Source organism: Leptodactylus fuscus, chromosome 6 (genome assembly GCF_031893055.1).
Source record: "Leptodactylus fuscus isolate aLepFus1 chromosome 6, aLepFus1.hap2, whole genome shotgun sequence".
Classification (NCBI taxonomy): Eukaryota; Metazoa; Chordata; class Amphibia; order Anura; family Leptodactylidae; genus Leptodactylus; species Leptodactylus fuscus.
The window spans coordinates 137,496,115-137,522,053 of record NC_134270.1 but is presented as its reverse complement, the minus strand read 5'-3'; the positions used below and the strand labels follow the sequence as shown (position 1 = coordinate 137,522,053).

The following is a 25,939-nucleotide window of genomic DNA, read 5'->3' as shown; positions in this document are numbered from 1 at the left end:
ATTCGCCCACAGAGCTGATAAAAACTACAGCCAAAACTTGGCTCAGTCATGTGAAAAGGCTCTTAAGAAACGCTAGCTTAAGGACGACCACACTGACCTATTTTTTATTTATTATGGCACCAGCCCATGTATTATGGGGTTTTTCCTCTGGAGCTGTAGATCCACACGTCCATGTGCACGTACCCTTAGGGTGGATTCACAGGTCACGTACTTGGTACAGAATTTCTATGGAATCTACAAAATACAGTACAAGTTTAATAAACGGAATTTTAAGAAACCCGTTACCTTACAACTGAAGAGAAAATGTGGATTCTAGGCTTACTGTGGATCTACAGGCCTAGAGGAAATTCTGCTGGTTTTGGTGACTTCTATTGAGCCCTGTAGAGGAATGTACAATACCCAGAGCATTACTGAAGTTCCTGTGTTCAGGCCATCTATACCTTTATTATAGGATGGCGGAGAATGTGGATATAACAATCCTCTATGAATGCTTTCATTCAGGAAATACCAACGCTACATACGGAGGGAATAACATATATAAAGAAGCAGAAAAAAAACAGTATTAAAAAGCTAAAAAGACACAAAAAAATAAAAACAGTGCATTTCAGAATGACAAGGAGAATGGAGATGTATATACACGCTATATACACATGGCAAATATGTTCACGTCCTTAAATATTCCTATCTACAGAATATTCCTATTAACAGGGCAGGTTCTGTTATCTGATATTATGCAAGTATTTTGTTCCCCCAGTGAATGTGCCGACCACAATATCCATCTTTATCAAATTATACAGGTTTTCCAGCAGGTACATTGATCACCAAACTGTTCAGAATGGCATAAATTAGAAGATGTACTATTCATCTCATCAATACCTTCCACTGCGGTTTCATTGCTGCCTGGGTGTATGGTTGATGTGGATCCAGTAGGTGGCGCTGCCTCGACAACCCTCCACCTGGACATAAGGGGTGGTGCCTACTGTTCATAATGACAGGAGGTCACATGGACAAGGTACCTGAAGATCCTAGGCGACCCATCTCAGCCAGTGACAAGAGGGACAGGAAGTAGAAACCAGCAGAGACCCAGTAAGTGGAAGGATCGAGAGGAAAGTACCGCCTTTATTATTATGGCATTCTGAACCTCTTCTTTAATAAAACTTGTTTTATTTTGGCTGGACAACCCCTTTAAGAGGTTTCTCTACCTATATAACTTGAGCGCGATATTGGCCCAAAATCACTGGCGTACTGCTAATCCCGTAATACAGTTTGACAACAAAATACTTTTTGTTTCAAGAGCTACAGTCATTTTGTAGTCTTTTTTTATTATTATTTTACCATCTACATCACCTTTTTTATTTTTAATAAATTATTCTGATCACTTAAGAGCATTGTCCTATAGTTTGATTTGTGGAGACTGTAAAAAAAAAAAAAAAACATTTTTAAAAATTGTACAATTCTACTTTTGCAGCCAAACTGCGCTACAGATGGGTCACCGTGACCCATTGTCAAGTCTACATTATATTGCTGATGCTGCTAAGGTATGCCAAAACGTAAGGACTAGCTACCCAAATTGTGCAAGAAACGGAATGACTAAGAGTTTGGCGTAAACGATGGACATCAACGTAGCCATCTATGGTTAAGACCAAACATGGTGTATTACCAAAACATACGGGGTGGGTCCTTATGGCAGAAGAGTAGTTTTTTAGTAATCTTGGCATTTCTATATAAACTTTACAGTATCCAGAGTACAGTGTATGCATACATACCTAGTCATGGTACATATGTTACTAAGGATTTCAAGGGTTAAGTGCTATACTAGCATCCAGCAGGACAATAGAGTCAATCTCAATCTATCCTATGCACTAAATGTACAAAATTGAAGGCAAGAACAGGTTGTTTTATGTGATGCGGAGATCTTCAGCATACTCGAACTTTACAGTGGATCGCGGGCAGTGAACTGCATCATGGGAAACCGTGTCATCTTCAGTTGCAACCAGTTCCTGGTTTCTCCTCAGATGGAGCCGGTTCCTGGTGGAGCTGGCACCTGGGCTGAGTCTGGCGTGAGTGGATTCGGGACGGTCTGGAGAAGCAGGAGGTTACAGGATGTAAGTTGCAATTACAGGAGTAATCCTGCAGAAGAGCCAAGGTGATAAGGATTTTAAGGAGAACATGCTAAGTAAGGCGTGACTACATGTTATTACAGTGGAGCACACGTGTGTTCTATGGGTAACACAATGACTCGATACTACAAAGAGGACAGACTATAATTTAGGAGTCATATAGAGCACTTACTTCAGTTGCTGTCGTAGAAATGATGTCAGGGTCCTTGGAGCTTCCATCCTTCGCTCCTTGACTTGTGAGAGAAGACTTATGTTCATCAGCCACGTGTTGTCTTGAAGTCTTCTTGCTCAGCAGTTTGGACACATTGTAGGATGGATGACACACAGCAGACGAGCAATGCTCATGGTTATCCGGTCTCTTGTGATTTTCTTCCAGCTCTTTCTTTTCAGTAGCTGTACTAGAGCTTTGACCACTACGGCCACACACGTTCCTGAAGAACTCCTGCACGATGCCATATTTAGGGGCTTCAGGTTTACTTCTTTCACTAACACCTGTCTTGTACAGAGACTCTGTACTTCCGGCATGATCCACAACATTGAACAGGCTGGAAGACCCATCATAAATGTTGCTGAGAACTGGGCTGTCTCGAGTAGTTGTAGACCTTGCCCAAGCTGATCCGTTTTGTTTGTTCTGGTGGAGATTCCATAAGCTTCTGTCTTTAGAGGCATCTAGTTTAGAGGATGACCTCCTCTGCAACTTGGGAGAGCCAAACTTGGGTGAACAGCAAGGTCGTTCAATTCGGGAATGAACTTTGTCCAATGATGTGGAAATATGCTTGGTCCTAGTAGATAGCAGAGAAGAACTTCTTGGTGACCAGCTCTTAGCATGAAGGCTTGTTCTGGGTAGGTCTGTTTGAAGGCCAACGCTAACCATTTGGACAGTCTGGATACCCACTGTCGAGAGGCCAACAGTCTGGCTGGATGTGCTTTTACTTTTCCTCTCTAAAGAACTGGAACGGATTGCTTGCCTAACACAATTTGTTATCTCTTTCATGTCATCGCTCATGTTTCCGGAGATCTCCAAGTCACCCAATGAAGATGGAAACGCTGGAACGGAAGGCTGTGTTTCCTTAACAGCATCTTTGTCCAACAGGTCACGCTTTTTCTTGGAGAAATTGCACAACCATCGACTGTAGGAATTGCCAGAAAATCTTTCTGGCTTTTCCGAATCTTTAGGCTTTGCCATGGTGAATAGGAACCCTGGCTCAACCATAAGTCTGTCTTCTTTATTTTGGACCAAAGGAGCCTCTAGTCTTCGTACCACCGGCGGACTGTAATATATTCGAATGCCTGTTCGGTCTGGGGCAGTGTAACTTCTCTGGATCTGCTTGTGACCTTGTTCTCCACTCTTTCCAGACTTGTTCAATGTGTAATCCCAAGAAGAGATCCCCAAATTGTCCTTGGCCAGGTGGTCAGACAAGGTTTTGTCATTCATATACGGGCAGAGTTTTTGGCTGATATCAGAATCTATGGAACCATTAGCGAACAGGTGTGAAGCCAGAAAACCTTTCATCCCTTTTTTGTTCCCGGTGTTATCGAGGGGTGTTTGTCCAGGAAGAAAAGGAGAACAATCCAGTAAACTCTCAAATTCTGACATAGATGTCACAGACTTCGTTCTACAGGGGGAAAAAAGGAAGCTTAATATATAAAACCAATAACACATTTCCTACATTGTACACAGTGGCAAATTTAGTAGAACATAGGCTCTAGATACCTGATAAACCGCCTAAATAAGTATGGATCCCCCAGATCTAGATCAGATCCCCCAATAAAATCAGACCTTTCCCTTACACAAATACACAGTAAGTCACACTCTCCTCTTTTGCTTCCTTGCAACGTTCCTCTCTGGTTTTAGGACCTGCACAGAAATGGTCATGTGACCTAATCGGTGCAGGTTCTACAGACAAGTGCACAAAGCAGTTTTGTCGCAGTGATACATCCTAAATATATGAAGTCTTTGGGCAGCGACCCATATGATAACCCACTACTGACAATGATATCACATACATTGATGTATACAATACAACAAAAGGGGAATCAAACAATCTTTACCTTTTTAAATTGGTCCCACTGGCATCTATGTCACAGTCAATATCTTTATCTTGCATGTTATCGTTCAGTGCCTAGAACAAAGCAAGTGTTACCCATTAATACATATTCATATTACACAGCTTAGAAGATCAAAGGAGCCTGTCTACATGAGAAGACGGCAGCACCCAGCTAGATCTAGCAATGCACAGCGACACACAACATGACTTGGGAAAATCTTTTAGGCCTTCAGGAAGAAGCTGAATACATAGAGTAGAAGTGTTAAGTGGAGTTCACGTCCAGCAGCTGAAGGAATGTATTGAGTTACTGTATGGAGCAGCTGGTATCATACAGATCGTAACCTATTCCCCTGACAATCCTATGGTCGCTCACCACAAGCGAGGCATTTTTCCACATGCTTTATGCAGAATTGACAGCAATGACAGATTCAAGGTCACGGTCACTTTGTGGATGCACCAAGATCTATTGTGCATCATATAATATTGCATTATTCATCTACATCTGATGGAGACTTATATGTCCCTTTGATAACAATTGGTTTTGGGGAGGACTGGGTGTGGCATTTTTTTAAAATAATAAAATCCTCTGTCATCAGATGTTACATGTTAGCAAATAGAATTTTATAAAGGACTGAATAAGATTTACATGTTAAATATAGAATTCTATTATTACACGTATAATTATATTACTGCTTAAAATGATTGCTTAGGAATGTACATTGGACTAAAGGCCTTGCATAAAGGTATACTATTATTATTATTATTATTATAATACGTTACTATGCATTAATCTCCCCCGGTAGAGCCGGTAGTAGGTAGCCAAAATGTCAATGCATGGATCTGGAGCTCTCTATGAATGAAAGACACTTCCAATGGCTACAAATAGTGAATTGCACATAACAGTAATGATATTTTGTTTCACAGAGTTTTTCATGAGGCGCTATTCACACAAATCGTGAAAACCCATTGTCAGGAGAATACAATTAAATCAATACAAGACTATGGCCCTTTTCACACAACCGCTATTTTCGTAGGCCGCAGCCTGTTTTTGGCCATTTTCATGGATCACTCAATAGACTTACTGTATATACTCGAGTATAAGCCGAATTTTTCAGCACAGTTTGTGTGCTGAAAAAGACCACCTCGGCCTATACTTGAGTCAAGCAAAAAAAAAAAAAAAAAAATTATTTTTATTTTTATTTTTTTTTTGGTGGGGAAGGAAATTATATTTTTGTGGGTGTTTAGGGCCTTTCTATTGAATCCGAATGTCTATTTCATACAATATACATGGGCTTTAACAATGAGGGGCTGCGTTTCTAAGAAAATATGTCCTCGTCGCTGCTCCTCCTTTAGAAATTACCGCTATTTACTAGTCCTGGGCGATTACGACCTACATCAAAATTTGCAATTAAATCGGGAATTTTACCTAGATTGTGATTATTTAGGCCATAACTCTTTTACAGTACGAGTATGTGTTGGGCATATTCACGACATATAGAAATAGTAGGGCTGGGAGATTAGTTGAAAAATCTTCAGACCCCGGAGTACAATAAGCGGGGGTTCAGGGGAGGTGATCAAACATAAAAACAAAACAGTGTTACTTACTAGAGATGAGCAAACACTATTCGGAACAGCCGTTCCGAATAGCACACTCCCATAGAAATGAATAGAAGCTACATCCATTCATTTCTATAGGAGCGTGCTATTCGGAACGGCTGTTCCGAATAGTGTTCACTCATCTCTATTACTTACCTCTTCTGGGCTCCGGCACAACTCTCTGCTGTCTTCAGGTCTTCTGACTGACACCTCAGTGGTCCCTGATGTCAGTCAGAAGACCCAAAGATCACAGAGAGTTGTGCCAGAGCCAAGGAAAGGTGAGTAACACTGTATTTTTATGGGCCTCTGCTTATCATGAAGAGAGGCCAGAATATAATAATAGTAGTTCCAATTCAGACGTGTTGACTCCAAATGACACATTTCACCATTGTATTTGCACAGTGTGAAATGCCTGGATGGTTCTAAAGGAAATTTGAAGAGTTTATACAATGTTACCTATACAGTACAGGAGTATGGCAATCTCTCTATACAAGATGCAAAAGAGCCATACCTCCTTCCAGCATCCACTCTTCCTCTCCGGGCCTTTTCTCACCCAAGACTCCTCTTCCTTCTGAAAATGGACCACAAAGTACATGACTAAGGTCACCAACATGCTTATGATAGTCCAGGTCTTACACCTTATCATACCATGACACATGCTAAGTAGCTCTTCTTCATTTAAATGGAGGAAGATCTGTGTCTGATAACTTTAGTCACGTTTAAAAGCTCTTTATTGGGTTGGGCATTGTCTGAATTCTAGGATAGCGACCCATAGATGGCACTAGCGAGACTCTTTTCTTCCTCTCGGAGGAGAGGTATTTTGTATACGTTTTCTCCATAGGACATGGCCTGTATGAATCGCCTAACCAACTGGATCTCGGCAAGCAGAACCAGCACCCCTCCTCTCCATGCAAAATGGGTTAGAACTGTAAACCTAAACTTGTGCACAAAACAAAAGAAGAATGGTCTACATGCCTATACTGTATGTTATAGACGCTTTTTGTAAAAGGGATGTGGCTTAGTGAAAAAGTACATTTCTTTAAAACATACCAAAACCGAACCAATTTTTTTTTTTTTTTTTTTTTTTACTAAAATTTGGTTTGACATAGAGGTGAGCGAGTATTACTCGATTGACACTTCCCTTTGCATAGTTATTGGTGTACTTGGTCGAATACCATGCAGTAAACATTTGATTCCCCTTCCACCTTCCCTGGCGCTTTTTTTTTTTTTTTACACCAAAAACTATGCAGGGGAGGTATTCCATCGAATATACTCGCTCATCTCTAGTTTGACAAAAATGAATGGTCACATAAGGAAAAGAAAAGTGTCCAACTTACTATCATAATCTGCTGTAATAAATCTGGGGCTTCTTCTTTGGTCTGTTTTAATAATAAATCCACCCCAAAGATTCTAGTCCTAATACGTATGCAATATGACATCTAATGGAATTTTTAATACAGTTTTCTATAAATCTGGATATTTTTATTTCCGTTTCCAGTAATCTGCTCATATGATAAAGAATGTCTTGGTAGATTCTTTGCATACACTCTGCAGGTGTATCATGTTTTGCTGTAATATATACGTCTTCATAAATTTGCTCCTTTACATAAGCACTACAACACGTTCTGAGCAATGTGTCGTTCCAGAGATGGTGTTCCGCCACCCTTAATATAAATCTCTGGTGTGACATGCTACTGAAGCGTCGCCCCCCCTCCCCCATTACATTTATTTTCTCATTACGGCGCTCTCTGCTAATTAGGTGTAAAATGTCTTATTGAGCCCGGCCGCGGCAGCGATTACTAGCAAGGATAAGTATAACGGCACAGTAATGGGCTATCGCTAGCTCCACAATCCCAGGCACAATTTATTCCATTCGGCAGCCGTGGAGAATTCGACATCATGCAGCGCTGGGATTCGGCTCCGTTCCTGCCTCTGGCGATTGAGGGATTTAAATATATTTTGGCAACTGTAGGTTTCATAGATCTAATCCAGTCAAAATTAGGTTATTGCTGGGTAGAAAATGCCAACACATGGAAATGACAAGAGCCGTGGGGATTACTAAGTGGGGATTAGCCTCATTGCAGCGGGGGCTGTCCATGTATAAGACTGATTGATTTATTGTTTTAGTCAATACAGACCACTCCATCATTTATTAAGAATGTGTGTAACCCAAGATACCGGAGGTGTAAAGTGTATTCACAGGAAAAGGGGCTACTCCCTGACGGGTTGGGGCTCAACAGTACAAGAACCCCTTTAATGCTCTAATGCATGCAAAAAAAAAGTGAAAATAAAGTTTTAGGAATTTTTTTTTTTTTTTTTTTTATGTAGATTATGAGCCCCATATAGGGACCACAATGTACATTTCTTCCTATCAGTATGTCTTTGTAGAATGGGAGGAAACCCATGCAAACACAGGGAGAACATACAAATTCCTTGCAGATGTTGTTCCTGGCAGGATTCGAACCCAGGACTCCGGCGCTGCAAGGCTGCAGTGCTAACCACTGAGCCACCGTGTTGCCCCAGTTTTAGGAGATTTCTATGCAGATCTGTGTATCCATGGTTACAGACTACATTCAACTTCTGTGTAGTCTGATCCTATAGTCATATTTCCTATTTCTGGACTTCCACATATATTTTTGGTACATGGACGGAGTACAAGATCAGACCATACATCAATTCATAGGCGGTCTTACACATTAGGCATCAGTAGGTTGATAGTTAAACATTCGCCGAACGAATGATCACATTTTATTCCACACAAGCCCTACAGTCATTCCCTCTAGTCATATATGTCCTAAACTCTGAACAAGGGACAAACTTTCTGGGAAATTTCTTGCAAGGAATGATTATATGTGGTCAATAAACTTTTACAAGAACAAAAGGATCCGTTGTCCAAGAAAAAGTCATTATACTGAATCTTCCCCTAAAGAAACCATATATCAATCTTCTCAGCTCCTGCTGCTCTATAGCATGCTACCTGCAGACTAGACTACATTACCTTTAAGCATGGCTATAGTGGATATCGCCCAGAAACTACCCGAGGACAGCTGAAGAGTTTCAGTCTAATTGGAATTTTTTTTTTTCAATCAAAAAGAATAGCGAGCCTTTAATCATTCATGTCTCATCCCATATAATAGTGTGTGCAGGCAACAAGTGCTTGTTTAGGTTGAATGACCACATACATCATTGGAATGGACATGTATTATTCAGAACCGTATACCCATCCTGAACGTCACGTTTCTATAGCACATGGGACATCTGCTTAACACAGACATATGGAGCACAGTCACCACCCAGCTGCCCCAAGATAGATGCATTAACCGTGCTAGGGACACAAAGCAAATGGGATACTTTACACACATTTGCCTCAAATAAAATGGATCCTGAATTCTCCTCAAGACCACATTGGGAGCAATAAATGACACGACTTCACCACTATGGCTGCCTAGTGGTATAGCCATTTGACAATTTGGGAAAGTATGGTGACTATTGACAGAAATGGAATTACAGAATCTATTTGCTGAAACTAAATAACCCTTTAATAGATGCTGATCCATTTTTTTAGTATAATGTTAAAAAGCTGCCTCATCCCTTGTTGCCTTGCATTAGTGACACTGCAAATAGCTGGTGTGTTAGCTCACAAAGGAGCAGCCAACACAGGAAATTGGGAACAATCTCAGATTCAGATGAAAGCATGACTCTGTGTGACTAGGAGTCCACCCCATGATTATTTGCTCTGTTTTTATGGCCCTGCCACATGGCTTTCACTGCAGGGTTAATGTCCAGTCTTAAAGATATAGTAACACAATACTCCCTGATGAGCAGCCATGTGGCGTCGACTCCTTACACCCTGCCCAACCATAACCCTCTTATACTGAGAGTCCCCTCACCTGTGTTACTTTATTCTGCAATTCTTTTATCCGCTCTTCTGTCTGCTTGCGCTCTTCCTGGAAGCGGGCCAGCATCTCCTCTTTTTCCTGGGCCCAGTTTTTCTCGCTGACCTGCAGTTGTTTGGTGAGGTCCATGACGGCACTGTAAGATTCGGCCAGAAGGTGCTGATGATCCTCTCGCTCCCGCTTTAATGCGGCTTTGATATCTGGTGAAGTCCTCTCTGCTCCAAGTTTTCCAGATTCCAACTACGAAGAAGAAAAAAAAAATTCTGTTCAATTTACTCCAATTAAAACGACAACTCAAAAATGATAGGACCAAAACCAGGACATGTGACATAATGTGATTATTTTTGGTCCCCAGAGCCAAAGTCTTTTTTCCTTTAGAAATGAAGCTACAGAAGATTTCTCGGAGGACCGGGAGGATACGTAAATTCTTCTCATGTATTGTTATTTGGAGCGGCGTGCTACCATAGGAGACGCTGCATACAACGGACAAGCAAAAGGTGCTTAGAGGATAAAATACTCACAAGGCAGATTGTAATGCTCATGTACTACAGGCGAAATTCTGATCCCTAAAAAACTGTTTTGGTACCAAAATGTGAAAAGGTTTTTTTTTTTTTTTTTTTTTTAATAATGATAATACGCGCTGGAGACCATGCAGACATTATAACCCTTTTCGTGCCACTAGATTAAGCTTTATTATTAATATTTCCTATACTAGGAGTCGTGATACCCAACAAGGCGTGAAGCTATAGTGAGAGATAGGACAGTGCTGGAAGTTTACGCAGCTGTGGAGAATCGCTCGGCTCAGTCACTCCCATAAAATCCTTCATGTGCAGAGTCTATCCCACTCATGAATGGCTATCATTTTCCTAATTACTTCTCTTGTACGGCAGTGATCACGTTTCCGGCCTCTCCTTCCCCTGGAATGACTATCATGTTTCCAGGCCTTCACATATCTATAACAGATATCCCTGACTAACACAGTCACTATACAATCCAGTATCAGCGACTCTGTGGTCTATGCACACTACACATATCAGAACAGTGCGGTATAATAACCACCTCATATCTCCCCTCACTCAGTGGGTTTATGACTTACTATATGGCATGTATGTCACTGCCACAACCCGCAGTCATCCATGTATTATTAATATAGCAAGCTGCTGCTCACAAGCTGTTATCCTTGTAAAACATTCAGGCTGGTATACATTGCTGAATGTTAACAATGCACCGGGATATATATGACCAGGGGTACAGCATATAGTGGCAGAGAGGAGCAGTTAGAATGCATACAGATCTGGAGAAAGCACCTTGCAATAAATCGCTAAAATAGCAATAAAAATATAGTGGTGAAGAAGAGTAATTGGGATGCAAAAAGATATGACAAAGTCACTTTATATTTCAAGGAGTTTTGCTTCTTTAAATAAAATTTGCAATTCCAAAAACAGTGCCACGCTTGCTCATAGGCCAGGTATTGCATCTCTGAATAGTGCTGATCTGCAATACAAGACAAATCCTATGCTCAAGAATGCTACCATTTCTGCATGAAAAAAACCTTCTTCCTAATGTGTGATGGCACTTGGTGGAGGTTATAAATCAATGTTTTCCTATTGACCAGCAGTCACGCTACAAGTCTGTGCGCAGCCCCACTCCACCAGTATATACTAGCTTACCTATTGGAATGGAGGCGCTGCCTGTTGTAGGGGAGGCAGCAGAGAAGGAGCCACCCAGCGCTACCGACAGTTATAGTCAGATGGAGAGAGCTGAATATAGGATGTAATTGGTAGTTTTGCTTTCAGCCCATTTAGAGTAAACATCTATTTTGGAGTAAAATGCTATGGTTTAATGTGAATTTGCAAATCTGTGATTTTAGGATTGCTGGCAGAGGAACAGTGCACTGGTAATGTGGGCAGGAAGCAGTGGTAAAGGGTAATGCCACAGGGAGACACAGGCGGAGATGAACACAGACAGGAAAGGAGAGGAGTGTGTTGTGAAATCCAAATTAGAAGGGGACAGGTTAAGACGAAGACAAGGAAATGCTCCTCAACATCCCACGGTGTGAGGAGGAAGGAGGCAATGCAGGGAGGAAAGCAGCAACTTGTACAAGCACGCCGGGTACACTAACATTTCACATGTCTGCACCAATGGGATCGCCGCATCACTGCCAACAATTGCAGATCTTATCATATTAGATGTACCTAGAAGAGGGGTGGAAATGTAATATCCTGGAAAGAAATAGAAAGCACAGAAGTGTTTGGTTGTCCAGTTCTCATGGGGCCCTGATTGTCACAGTTTAACTGGATACAGCATATATAAGAAAATGCAAATTATTTCTTCAGTATTAACATTGACTTGGTTAGGATGTGCGGGGAAAGGACTTGATATCAGAAATCTGCTTTACATATATATAAACCCACATATACCAAGCCCAAGAAAGCTGAACAATCGCCATCTATACACACACCGTAAACTAGACCAGTGGTTCTTAACCAAGGTTTGATTGAACCCTAGGCCATACGCACGGTTCATTTTGTGTACCAGAAAAAAAACATATACCTATGTCTTGAATTTGGAAAAAAAAAAACATATTATTTGATTACTAAAGAAGGGTTCAGTGAATGTGCATATGGACCTGGTGGGTTCAGTACCTGAAACAAGGTTAAGAACCACAGGTCTGGACAAATAAATACAAGCCCCACGCCATTCTTATTATCAGAAAACCAACCTTGAGTTCAGTTCTCTCCATTTCCCAGGCTGCTTTCGCTCTAGCAAACTGCTGCTGAAGCTCATTCATTCCTCTCCGCTCTTCCTGCAACTCATTGCAAAGGTCTTTCAGGATCTTCTTAACATCAGAAAGGGTCTTCATAGACTCTATGGTCTGCAGAAGTAAAATTGAGTCCAATGATCAGATAGCTAAAAACTGAGATCAAAACTCTACATGCATATTTATGGTAAAGTTGACTTCAGGCCAAGCCAAGTGTGCATGTGCTCAATAGAATAGCTGTCAGCTATTTAAGGTGTATGCAGTCATTGCCATCCATAGTTCTCCCAGTTGTACAAGTGTGAATGTGCATGCACATATTATATATACATATATATATATCTCCCTATATTATAAAAATGAATTTCTGTCTGTCTGTCCTCTAATGCGAACCAAACGACTGGACCGATCTTCACCAAATTTGGTACAGAGATACTTCAGATATCCGGGAAGGTTTAAGACGAGACTCCAACTCGCTCGGACGTACCGTTGCTGAGATACAGCATTTCAAACACAGTGCCCCCCCCTTAGCCAATACAAATCTGCAAGACTTTCACTCATATTCCAACTGCAATACACACGGTCACTCCACATGCACAATACAACACTGATATCCAAACTGAGATACATGCATCAGAGGATTAGATACACAGATCAGCACACAGTATCACACACCAGAGGATTAGATACACGGGTCTGCACACAGTCCCACAAACCAGAGAATTAAATACGCACTTCTGCACACAGTTCCACACACTGAAGGATTTGATACACGCGTCTGCACACGGTTCCACATACCGAAGGATTAGATACAGGCGTCTACACACAGTTCCACACTCCAGAGGATTAGATACGCGCGACTGCACACAGTTGTACACGCCATAGGATTAGATACACGCGTCTTCACACAGTACCACATGCAGTAGGATTAGATACGTGCGTCTACACACAGTTCCACACGCCGAAGGATTAGATACGCACCTCTTCACACAATACCACACAGGGAAAGATTAGATACGTGTGTGTGCACACAGTACCACACTTTGGAGGATGAGATACATGCCTCTGTACACAGTACCACAAGCCAGAGAATTAGATACGCGTCTCAGTTCACAGTACCACATGGGGGAGGATTAGATACGCGCATCTACACACAGTACCACATGCCATAGGATTATATACGCGCGTCTGCACACAGTACTACATGCTGGGGTATTGGATACATGCGTCTACACACAGTTCCACACACTGTAGGATTAGATACGCACCTCTTCACACAATACCACACAGGGGAGGATTAGATACACGTGTCTTCACACAGTTGTACACGCCATAGGATTAGATACACGCGTCTTCACACAGTACCACATGCAGTAGGATTAGATACGCGCGTCTACACACAGTTCCACACGCCAAAGGATTAGCTACGCGCCTCTTCACACAATACCACACAGGGGAGGATTAGATATGTGTGTGTGCACACAGTACCACACTTTGGAGGATTAGATACATGCCTCTGCACACAGTACCACAAGCCAGAGAATTAGATACGCGTCTCAGCACACAGCATCACACGGGGGAGGATTAGATACGCTCATCTACACACAGTACCACATGCCATAGGATTATATACGCACGTCTGCACACAGTACCACATGCCGGGGGATTGGATACATGCTTCTACACACAGTTCCACACACTGTAGGAATAGATATGCACCTCTTCACATAATACCACACAGGGGAGGATTAGATACACGTGTCTTCACACAGTTGTACACGCCATAGGATTAGATACACGCGTCTGCACACAGTACCACACACCGTAGGATTAGATACGCGCGTCTACACACAGTACCACATGGGGGAGGATTAGATATGCGCGTCTGCACACAGTACCACATGCCGTAGAATTAGATATGCGCGTCTACACACAGTTCCACACTCCAGAGGATTAGATATGCGCGTCTGCACACAGTTGTACACGCCATAGGATTAGATACACACGTCTGCACAGAGTACCACATGCCGTAGGATTAGATACACACGTCTACACACAGTTCCACACTCCAGAGGATTAGATACGCGCGTCTGCACACAGTTGTACACGCCATAGAATTAGATACACGCGTCTGCACACAGTACCACATGCAATAGGATTAGATACGTGACTCTTCACACAGTACCACACAGGGGAGGATTAGATACGTGTGTGCACACAGTATCACACTTTGGAGGATTAGATACATGCCTCTGCATACAGTACCACAAGCCAGAGCATTAGATACGCATCTCAGCACACAGTATCACACGGGGGAGGATTAGATACGCGCCTCTTCACACAATACCACACAGGGGAGGATTAGATACAGGCCTCTGCATACAGTACCACATGCCAGAGAATTAGATACGCGTCTCAGCACACAGTTCCACATGGGGGAGGATTAGATACGCGCATCTGCACACAGTACCACACGCCAGAGTCATTAGATACGCGCGTCTGCACACAGTTTCACTTACTGGAGGATTAGATACACGCCTCTTCACACAATATCACATGGGGAGGATTAGATATGTGCATCTGCACAAAGTACCACACCAACAAGAATTAGACACTTGCATCTAAACACAGTACTACACGGGGAAGGATTAGATACAGCTTTACTCCAGGTATCCATAACAACTGATCACAGGTTTTTCACTGACATCCAAAATGAGATACACATAATCACATGACGCTTATGGACATACACACAAACCACATACAAAATACATCAGTGCAAAATTGGACAATTCTTATGGGGCCAGTACACAAACATAAAATGTAATATACCCGTGCGAAGCCGGGTCCTCCCTCTAGTATATATCTATATATATATATATATATATATATATATATATATATATATATATATGTATATTACACACACACGGTATATATATATATATATGGATATATTTACCATATTCTGCGGCCACGTTTCCCCGTCACAGGATGGGAGATTCATCTCTTCCTCCTCGATCAGCATGTACAGTTCTTTTACACTATTTACCTAAAAGAGGAGAAAGACAGAAAAAAAATTGAAAGACCTTAAAATATTGACATATTAAAGTCCCTTAATAACCAATTCATTCTCTCAGTATTGCCCATAAGTATATAGGCACATAGGGCACATGCTGGTATAGATAGCTTTCTGCCATGCCACTACTGCCCAATGGGACTACATCCCAACAGGGATGACAATGCTGCAGACATGATGGACAGTTACATTCACTAAAAAGCATTTTTCTGTACCAAAATGACCCAATAAGAGCAGAAATTCCTAAGGGGTGTCCTTTTGCAGATTGTTACAACTTCTATTCCACTGTTCCTCTGTGACAGTCGTCTCCTCCTTGTTTTACAACATTAAATGACCACCATTACAAGCCCCATAGGTATTGTGGGCTAGCACTCCTAGACAACTATATGGCAAGGAACCAAGTTTTGTTCACATCAAGTTCATGATAGGAGTTCACACTTTCTTACATATGTCCTTTGGCTTGTTTGCTTTAAAGGGGTTAAGGGATTTTTTTTATGGCCATACACTGTGTAGTACAAGGCCCTGCAACAGTCCTAAACAGCTGAACAGTGCAGGGGGGTTGGGTGTGAGCCTCCAACTGATCACATATAGAGTTTATCCTAACAATATGCCATCAAAAAAAATCTTCTAAAATACACAATTATACTTTTTAATACAAGGGGATCCCACAAAAATATGCATATGATAACCTTATATTGCCTTGCAAAGATTTGTTCAGATTATGGTTTGTACAAGGAGTACGGTACAGTTGCCTACCCTTGCTGAGTGACAAGACAACAGCGTGTTACGTAAAGAGGTTACAGTCTGTCTATCCATCCATCCATCCATCCATCCATCCAGAGAGCCAACAATGAGCAATTGCTGATTCAATTCAATAATGTTATATTCATATATTCACACAACATAGCCAAGGATCTGCATGGCACTTTTTTTTTATTTTTAACACACCCATACAACACAATTTATGAACCAGGTCTGTAAAAATGGTGCAATTTGTGATATAAAATATATAGAGCATGCTCCATTCTTTTTCAGGGATCATGGGCACCACATAGCAGACTGGCTCTTAATAGGATCTCTGATGCATTAAAAATCTGACAATGGGATTTTTCTATTAAATTCCTAATAGATGAAATGTAAATCTGATGAATGAATCCTCCAGCACATACTACCTAGCCATAGGGGCTAATGGAGATTTAAAGAAGCTGTGAATAGTGTTTTTGGCATCACAGAGAACGGTGGCGTTAACCTCTGAACCCCCTGAACAAGCCCCTATTATAAAGAATTCATTGCAGCTCAGTGAGATTGACCTTACAAACACTTAAGTATATCTCTTCACCCGGGGAAGATCCTTGAGCGGCGCTGACCCTTTAACCCATTCTCCATATCACTTGTCTGTGTGCCTGGTTAACTGGCATATGCCGCCTGCCTGTAATTCTGAGCATCAGATAATCAGATCTGTCCTGTACTGTCAATGTAATCCACATTAGTCTAATAAATGCCTGGCTATGCTGCCTGCTGGTGGAGCTCAGCTTGAAAATAGGTTTAGTCGCATGCAGGGATTCATCCACAACAGCTGCTGTCACAACGCCCAAGGCAGCATTGCCATCCTGAGCCGACGGCTCCCCACCGAGCGCTGTAAAAGCCTCACGTGAGGAATACAGTCTGGTTTATATATAGATCACAGTGACTGGGTAGAAGATGGTGCTTTGTGATGAATCACATGACTAGTATCTCCCTCCTGCTTGGATATTCTATTACAGCATCTTAATTATGGAGAGTGTACCCGCTGGCACCTTTCATTTGCACCTAATATTGGCTAAGTCTTTGTTCACCAAAGGTCTCGGCTGTTTTTGTAACCTCCACTCGCAGCTTTGTCGGCACTGTACATGCGCATCAACTGGTATCAGGCTGGCATGTTGTGATTACCCAGATACTTAGCATGACAATATCCATTTGCTGTACAATCCTTGAAAGCCAATTAACCAGCTCAAGAACAATTAGACATCACAGCCGGGGAAGGGGCGGCATTACACTGACAAAACATTAAGTGAATTACGACTACAATGTATCAAAGTGGAAATTAATGGGATTGTCCGGTGACCCATTTTCTAAAACAATTTTTAGAGATTTTTTTTTCTTTTAATTCTTCAGTTCTGACTCTAACCACAAAGTCAAAAAAATAGAGGAAACTTCTTGTTTTCTGTAGTAGCTTTCTTTGCAGCAGTCACCTCACTTATGATCACAGCGATGACGTATATGTAGAGAACACACAGAAACAACTACCTGTGTAGCCGCTCCATGAGATTGTGCAGCTGAAGAAGAGAAGGCAGCTGTACATCCCAGAGACAAGGCATGCATGGTTTACTGCTCTCATGGGAAGTGTTGGGGAATTGGTGAGGTGAGTATCACTATAACTTTAGGGTTGGGGGGGATATCGTCACTCCATAGGGAGAGAAAACCATTTAGGTGTGTAGAGTCCTATTAAGCCATTAGCACTCCACTGTGCAAGGGAACATGGGAAGAATATACAAATCTGACCCCAACCCTGTCCAAGCCTCTCACCTCTGCCAGGTCAGTCCTCTCTGCGCCAAGCTAACGAGATGCAAGAACATCGAAACAGCTGTCCTTGGCTGAGGGACTACCTGGTATAATCCCAACATCATTGCAAACAAAGGCCCCTGAGAAGGTCGGGCATGATGTTAAAGGGAGCGCCCTCTATTGGGCTGCATGACTGAGGCTCTGTCTTTCTAATTACATCAGGGAAGATAGACTTGCACATTCTCAGTGAGCGCCCTCTATTGGTGTGCATGCCTGAGGCACTGACCTCCTAATTACATCATGGAAGTCAGATTTGCATATTCTTCCCATGTATAATTTTAGGGGAAAATACAAATCAGGGCCCTAAACTGAAAAATTAAGCATTGGTATCTGTACTCTAAAATGGATATCATACATGTTCTGTATTTTTAGACGTGGTGGATTGGAGGAGAGAGATGTATTCTAGACATATAAAGCTGGTAAAACAAACTAGTACATTGGCTTAACCTGACAATTTCAGTGGGACTGGCCAACCATATAATGTGTACAGTGCCCTTCTGACTCTTGAAAAAGGTGGATATGGTGAATTAAAAAATATATAAAGCTTTTGTTCTCAGGCAGAATAGTCACAGCTACCTACTCCCCTCTCCCCATTCAGGACACATACATGTTCGGGAGACATCTGTTAATATGGCCAAAACTCAAGAGTTGCCCACCAGCTTTAAAGCTGCTGTGTGAGGCCGAGAAAGCTACAAGATTTGTCCTCAGGCACACAACTTCATAAATAGTTAGCACTATACAATGTATACGTTATCATACTTGCCTCCAGAAAATCTTCTCCGTCACTCTGGAGGGCCTTCCCTTTTCGCCAACACTGAAGAAACCACTTGAGCTTCATGAAGGTCAGGAAGAAACTCTGCTTGAACTGCTGCATCTCCTGCACTAGAACATTCTTCTCCTGGCTCCAGAACTTCTGCTCCAACCTTCTCTGGAGGCCCAAACTCTGGAGCTCAAACTCCCGTCTCAGAAGCAACTTCTGGTGATCCTCCTTCAGCTACACATACAAAGGATTCACAAAGACAGGAGGATTTATTACTAAAATAATGGAGGTCACCTCAGGGAAGTCTAGCTTTACACATCATGGAGAATAGTTTTTAATACTGTATATGGAGTATATTATATTTAAAAATAGAGCGAAAATTGGGGTTTCTTGACATTAGGAATGAAAGAGACCATTGTAGGTTCTGTTTACATTGCAACTTACAAGTCTTTGTTGAGATTGGGGGGGGGTGATTGTCTAACTTTTAACAGTAATGAAGCAGTATCCTTGTTGTCAAATGTACATATACTACAAACTGGGCAGGTATCTACTTGTGACATATCACGTTATAACCATTAATAAGAATCTGGTCCTTGCCACCTTTATTTTTCTACAATACCGATAGTAACATTTTCAATTGAAAGAAGGAAAAGGTCTGAAAAACCAATTTCTGCTGTGAAGTTAACTAAAGCAATGTCTTCAGCCCTCTCCTTGTCCTAATAGGCCTTGCTTTTCTATATCTGTAGGGTGAAATTCTGCAGGAAAACAGGGCATGTGGCTGGAACGCCTTGATAAAGGAAAGACCATCCAACATGACAAAGATTTAATAGAACTCTAAGAGTTGAAGCCTAGCGTGAACTTCAGTTGCGAGTTAAGCCATCAATGTTTTCCAAGTCTGCGGAGAGAATTGTGCCCTTAGCTGGCAGACCTATGAATACAAAGGGCAATATTAAGGTCAGGCTTTGTGGCCTGAAGACTGAGCGCAGTAGACAGTGACCTGTGCAATCTTTTGGTTGAAGACATCCTCATCTTCTTTGCGTAGCTGCCTCTCTTGTGATAGCTGTTCCTGCAGCCCCTGTATGGTCTCATTGGCGTCAGATAGTACCAGTTGCAGGTCTTTAATCTACGTGGAAGACACAAGATTATCACTATTCCATGTGCCCAACAGTACATCACTATAGGAGATCATCACTATACAGTAAATATGCTTTAGGAGACAATTCTGTCCCTTTTGTAGAACTGATATTGATCAGTCGTAACAAGCACTTGATAAATTCACCTACAGTGACCAATTCACTCTACAGAAGGCTTTATACCTGGTGTCTAGGCCTTGTAGGATCCATTACGTGATCCTGTGGTTGAACAGTCTCATACAAGCTGAGAATTAAGAATTCTGTAAACCATTTCTATTTATATCAATGCAAAAAACTATAATTTACACAGTCTTAACTATACACACTTACTGCCACCCAAAGAGGTTGGGCTATAAAACCTCTGCCTTGTAACATCATAGTTCTAGTCTCATCCATCTGTCCCCCATATCTTGCTAACCTACTAAATGTACGTTAGCAAGATGTAGCTCACGGATCAAAAAAAGAATCTGACTACACAAGGTTTGTTTGTAGTCTGTTACCATGGAAATACAAAGGTCTCCATAATAGCGGAAGACCCAAAACTATAGTCTCCATTTAAACTATCCTATTGTAAAGGTTGCTTCCTTTTCCATTATATATTCATATAAAAATGTTTTTTTTACCCTATTTCTTTAACTTAAAGATGTGAGCCCAATGAGGTTAAGAGCAAGGCCAGGTATGGAGTTAAACTGGGTCAGAATAGGTTTATAAACATGCCACAAACTCTGCATATCCTACTTCCTACTAATATTATAAGTGTGAAAGTTTGTGTGTTTGGATGTTTGTGAGTTTGGATGTTTGTTCCTCAATCACGCTAAAACGCCTGGACGGATTTGCATGCAATTTTCCACAAACATAGTTTTCCCTTAGGATTGAGTCACAGGCTACTTTTGGTGCCACTAAACAACATGGCTTCCTAGCAGGAGTCTCACAAAAGCAGGACTCCTAGCCCCAGCTATAGACTCACACACACTGCCTGGCATTTCCTGCCTCAACCTGCTGCACACTCCTTACTGTCACCTCAGGAGTAGCCCTCACTCTACTCACTCACATTTACATATAGCTTTCCACTATATAACACATCACATTGTCTGTATCACTACATACACAATACAACACATCACATTGTCTGTACCACAACATACACAATATAACATCACATTGTCTGTATCACGATACACAATATAACATCACATTGTCTGTATCACTACATACACAATATAACACATCACATTGTCTGTATCACTACATACACAATATAACACATCACATCACATCTGATAGCCCACCAAACTTTTTAAAGCACTTTTACAGTTTCACACGTCTGTGTCCACCCAATTCTCAAATCACCGCAGACAAAGTCGCGGGTAAAAGCTAGTATATTCGTATAAAAATGGTTTTTTTTACCCTATTTCTTTAACTTAAAGATGTGAGCCCAAAGAGATTTAGATCAAAGCCAGGTATGGAGTTAAACTGGGTCAGAAGAGGATTATAAACATGCCACAAACTCTGCATATAAGTATATATGTACACATGTATGAACCTGCGTAATATTGTATACTGTATGATCATGGAAGAGTTATGGGGGCAGCGGCACTATTCCAGTCCTGAGTGACATTGCCTATGCCGATCTACGTCACTACTAGTCTCACCCTTCGGAGTCCTTGCCTTGCACCCCCTGGGCATTAGTAGGATTTGGAGGGGCATAGGGACAACCAGTGACAGGTTCTCTTTACTACATACTGTATGCATATACTGAATTATAAGTATCCCTGTCGCCGGGATGAAGAATTGATCAGATTTATCGATGCAGACACTTCCCGGGTTCGGTTACTGCAACATTTAGCAGGCCAAGTTTCAGGAGACTCCTGAATGAAACCTACTAGACGTGCCCCGATCTGCACTGATATCACAGAAGACAAAAAAAAAAAATGCATAAAACATTGCAGCGAGAACTACGACCAAAAATGGCAAGCGTAAACGGCGCCTAAACGCTCTGCTTTAACCACATAGTATAATACAGCCATCCGGGATGTTACTAGAATACTCAGCCCCATACAAATAGCTCAGATGGAATAAACACTGAGCGTGAAATGGTTAAGCAGATTGGCGGGTTTTTTTCCATCCGGAGACTGTGATAGTAACGTGGTTGCTAGGTAACCAGGAGGAGTTGCTAGGCAGTGTGGGAGCCTTGTACTATTCTGATGGGGGACGGCGTGCAGCACTGTTGCTGTGCAGATAAGGGCGTGCATGTTGTGAAGGATCAGCGCTTATTTACATCGGCGGAAATCATCCAGAATTCATCTTGCTAAATGTAGGCAAAAGTCAGAAATTTCCCAATTTGGCCCCAGGTTAGTCTGCACACTGCATTTAAAGAGGACCTTTCACCACCTCCGCCAACTCACACACTTTACAGCCTTCAATAAACCCCACTCCACTGATTCCGGTTTAGTTAGGATTTTTTCTCTAGCCCCCTCACCATTCCTGAGCAATGTTTTCTGTTATTTCAGCACACAATAGGTTAATTAGGTTCGTTAGTGTTAGGTGGGTGGTCTTTAACTGGTGCAGATTGTTTGTTACCCCCACTTGGAGCTAGAGAGACTAATTAACATACTGGGTGTTGAAATTAACACAGAACATTGCTCAGGAACGGTGGGGGCTAGAGAAAAAATTCTAACTGTACTGGAATCAGTGGAACGGGGCTTATTAAAGCATGTAGAGTTCTTGAAGGAGGGAAAGGTCCTTTGCAAAGGTGCACAAATACTAAGTCCACAGAATACAGATGGCAGAAGAGGTGTGAACAAGCCACTTATTTAGGGTGAGAGGATGAGCTGCTGACAATTGAGCAGCTTTTATGCTGCATAAAACATGAGAGAGCAGCCGACAAAGCCATTTCCACACTGTGCCCATTACTGCATAAACAGTCACACTCACACATGGCGGCCAGTGTCTACACTGCGGGCACCACTGTGTGTGATCATTGGCCACCATGAGTGAAAGGGAATCGGGTGTCCTCACCCTTACAGATGATAATTAACAGGAACAAATATTTCTAAAAACTGCAATTTCTGATAATCGGCCTGTGTAATAGGGCATGTACTATGACTGTCTCTATGTCACACCACTGCCAATAGACAACGGACTATACTGCATGTATGAATCTAGAAGGAAAAACTATAACTATAAAACATGACATCAACCTATGATGCAGAATACAAATTCTGTCCTCTACCATATGAAATAAGATCAAGAAGAAAAGCCAGCTATAACTCAAGGCAACCTTTGTCCCACTATAGTCATATTATGCTAAGTGTCTGATCTTTGGGGTTGGAGAAGGGTTGGAGAGGAGGAAAGGAGCCTGATAAGTGGAATATATCATATCACAAAAAATGCTTCTTTCTCCAAAGTTTCTTCTACTCACTTGTACTACTAAAGTTACACCAAATTTGTTGAAAAGTTAGTGACCATTTCAGAACTGTGGCATGACTTTACCATGGCTAGAACAATTTTGGTCCATTGTCTAGTTTTACATACTCATTCCTCATGCAATCTTATTATTAATAACGTATACACCACAGACTTACCTCTGCAGCATAGGACTCATTGTCTTCCGGCTGATAGCCTTTGTGGCCCCTGGTCTGGTCAAGATTATGATCGTTTTCAGTCTTCTCCCAACGAGTCACGTCCTTCTCTCGACAGTTCCTACACTCAGGCTGCTGCATGCATGGGCAAGTTAATGAAGAACAGAACGAGAAAGGCCAAGGGAAGGAGTAAAAAGGAACACAATAAAAAAGAAATAAAAGACAAAATATGAAATAAAAAGGGTATACAACAAGAAAATCAACAAAAGCAATGGAACAAGGAACGCAAAATTACATAATAAAAAAAAGGAGGAACAGAAAGAAGAGTTTGGCGACAGAGGAGAAAGACAAGGTGGAGAGGAAAAGAAAACACGCAATGAGTAGACACGTGGGCTGGGGGGTTGTTAGGGAAAAAGACAGGAAGAGAAAAAGAAGGGAAGAAGATGTGCAAACACCGGTTATGGTGCCCATGCAGTGAACAAGGGAGCGAGGTTTAGGGGGCAGGAGGTAGAGGAAGATTAGCTCTGAAGTCTAGCATCATGCAGGAAAGTAGAGCATGCACCCAACATCCCCACAAATCCCAAATAGTAGCATGGCTACTTTTGGAAGTTTGATTCCTTTACAGCACTCATACACATTTTGACCCAGTAGGAATATTTCAATGCCATGGATTCTAATGATTAAATGAGAAACTTCTAAAAAGCTAATTTACATTACTATATGAACTATGGGCATTGTAATGGTCCAAACTACAGCCCTTAAAAGAGAAGACTACACTTTGGTTAGTTTATAGATAGTTCACAGAGAAACAGTAGAAGAACATGGCCGAAAACCGATTCACCATAGCAAAATATCTCCGCTCTTGTGCTCCATGCCACTTCAAATTGGTCAAAGACTCTAATGGGGAAGGTAGCTCGGTAGCAGCAATGGTGCGGACCCAAACAGTCAGAGACAGCAACACAATATCTGGTGCAAATAAGTTTATTTTTTAAAAAAATTGCAAAATAAAATTAAACTTTCACTTCTGATACAAAAAATGTCAAACAAAATCCTGCTCTTCCGAGCACTAACTAAACTGATCAAGGTTAACTATACATGTGGCTTACAACCAACCACACCAACAAACAGATAATGCAGTTAGGTCTCACCAGTTTCCCAGTATTGCAGGACAGACCCAGGCGCCTCCTCTCGCTGAAGTGCAGCCTTTTATGGGCCTGTAGCGAGCCTAGGGCTGGGCTGAGGCCTACTCAAGACCCGCACTGGACCACACATATGTCAGAAACCTGGGGGAGATATACCAGCACTCTCCCTGTCACCTTCTCACACTCTTTGAAAACATATACCAAATATAGAAACACTACAAACCGGATAAGTCAATATTGCAGAGAACCCTAAAAGCCCTCAGTGGTCTACCCTAGTGACAGATTTGCTGCATACACAACGTATTGGTGCACGGTATGCCTTGTTGCCCTTTACAATTTTTTACTAGTCCACCGTTTACAACAATGACCATCCTGTTCCAGATCAGCACACAAAACATGAAGACTGCTGAATTGAAATATATAAGAATAGGACCTGAATTATCTCGGGCTGTTTTCTCAAAAGAGATCAGTAAGGGACTCTGAAATAAGGAGACATCTGTCACTACACATAGAGGAATACGCTCCTTCCAAAGCAGCCAATATGGCAAGTGAAGTTTTCAATATGTCTTATTAAAATTACATGTACAAACAACCAGACGAGTGTGAAGCTACATATGAGCCGGAGAGATTTGCACAATATGGTGTCAAAATACAGGCCAAGGTTTGCAGACAGTCTCTTGAGTAAAATGAAGCCATTGTGTGGTATGTTCAATGAGGAGCAAAAGTGGCAGACAAATATTGCCAATGTCGTATATAATGAGCGAACGCTATAAAAGCAAATCTGCGATCATTACACTACAGCGGCTCTGCCATCCACGTGGCTTATGGCCATATTGTGGGCGCGAAAAGAATAAAGGGCCTGCAGAGACTATGCCCATTTTTCTAAGCAGTTTTTTGAGCTGGAAAGTGGGACATGATGGATTTAATATTCAAAGCCCGGGTCAACATTAGGTGATTTTTTTTTTATGACAGGCCAGCCCAGCATAATGCTCAGTACCAAAAAAAACATCAGATTAGATTCCAGGACATCTTACACGTATGGTGACCTTACCCACTCACCTTTAACTACAGATTGTTGCATTTTGACATGCCTGACCATTTGTTCCCCACCAAAGATGTCTACATTTAGGATACCCTCTACTAGTGACAAACCACACCAGCCCTCACTAGCTGAGGCACAAGCTCTCCCCCACTGCAAAGATTAACAGTCAGAACTGTTGTCTGT

The 25,939-nt window shown here is 41.8% G+C and overlaps 1 protein-coding gene across 1 annotated transcript in view; it reads right to left on the bottom strand.

The window, feature by feature from the left end:
• Positions 1–951: 951 nt before the first annotated feature.
• MTCL2 (microtubule crosslinking factor 2) overlaps positions 952–25,939 on the bottom strand; it is a 56,583-nt gene continuing 31,595 nt past the window's right edge. The window contains exons 6-15 of the mRNA XM_075277333.1: positions 23,576–23,707; positions 19,856–19,981; positions 18,862–19,092; positions 15,381–15,470; positions 12,383–12,535; positions 9,655–9,900; positions 6,276–6,335; positions 4,173–4,243; positions 2,293–3,736; positions 952–2,130 (exon numbers count right to left, since the gene is read on the bottom strand). Coding sequence (XP_075133434.1) covers positions 1,984–2,130; positions 2,293–3,736; positions 4,173–4,243; positions 6,276–6,335; positions 9,655–9,900; positions 12,383–12,535; positions 15,381–15,470; positions 18,862–19,092; positions 19,856–19,981; positions 23,576–23,707 — 2,700 coding nt within the window. The 3' untranslated portion in view covers positions 952–1,983. The remainder of the gene's footprint in view (positions 2,131–2,292; positions 3,737–4,172; positions 4,244–6,275; positions 6,336–9,654; positions 9,901–12,382; positions 12,536–15,380; positions 15,471–18,861; positions 19,093–19,855; positions 19,982–23,575; positions 23,708–25,939) is intronic.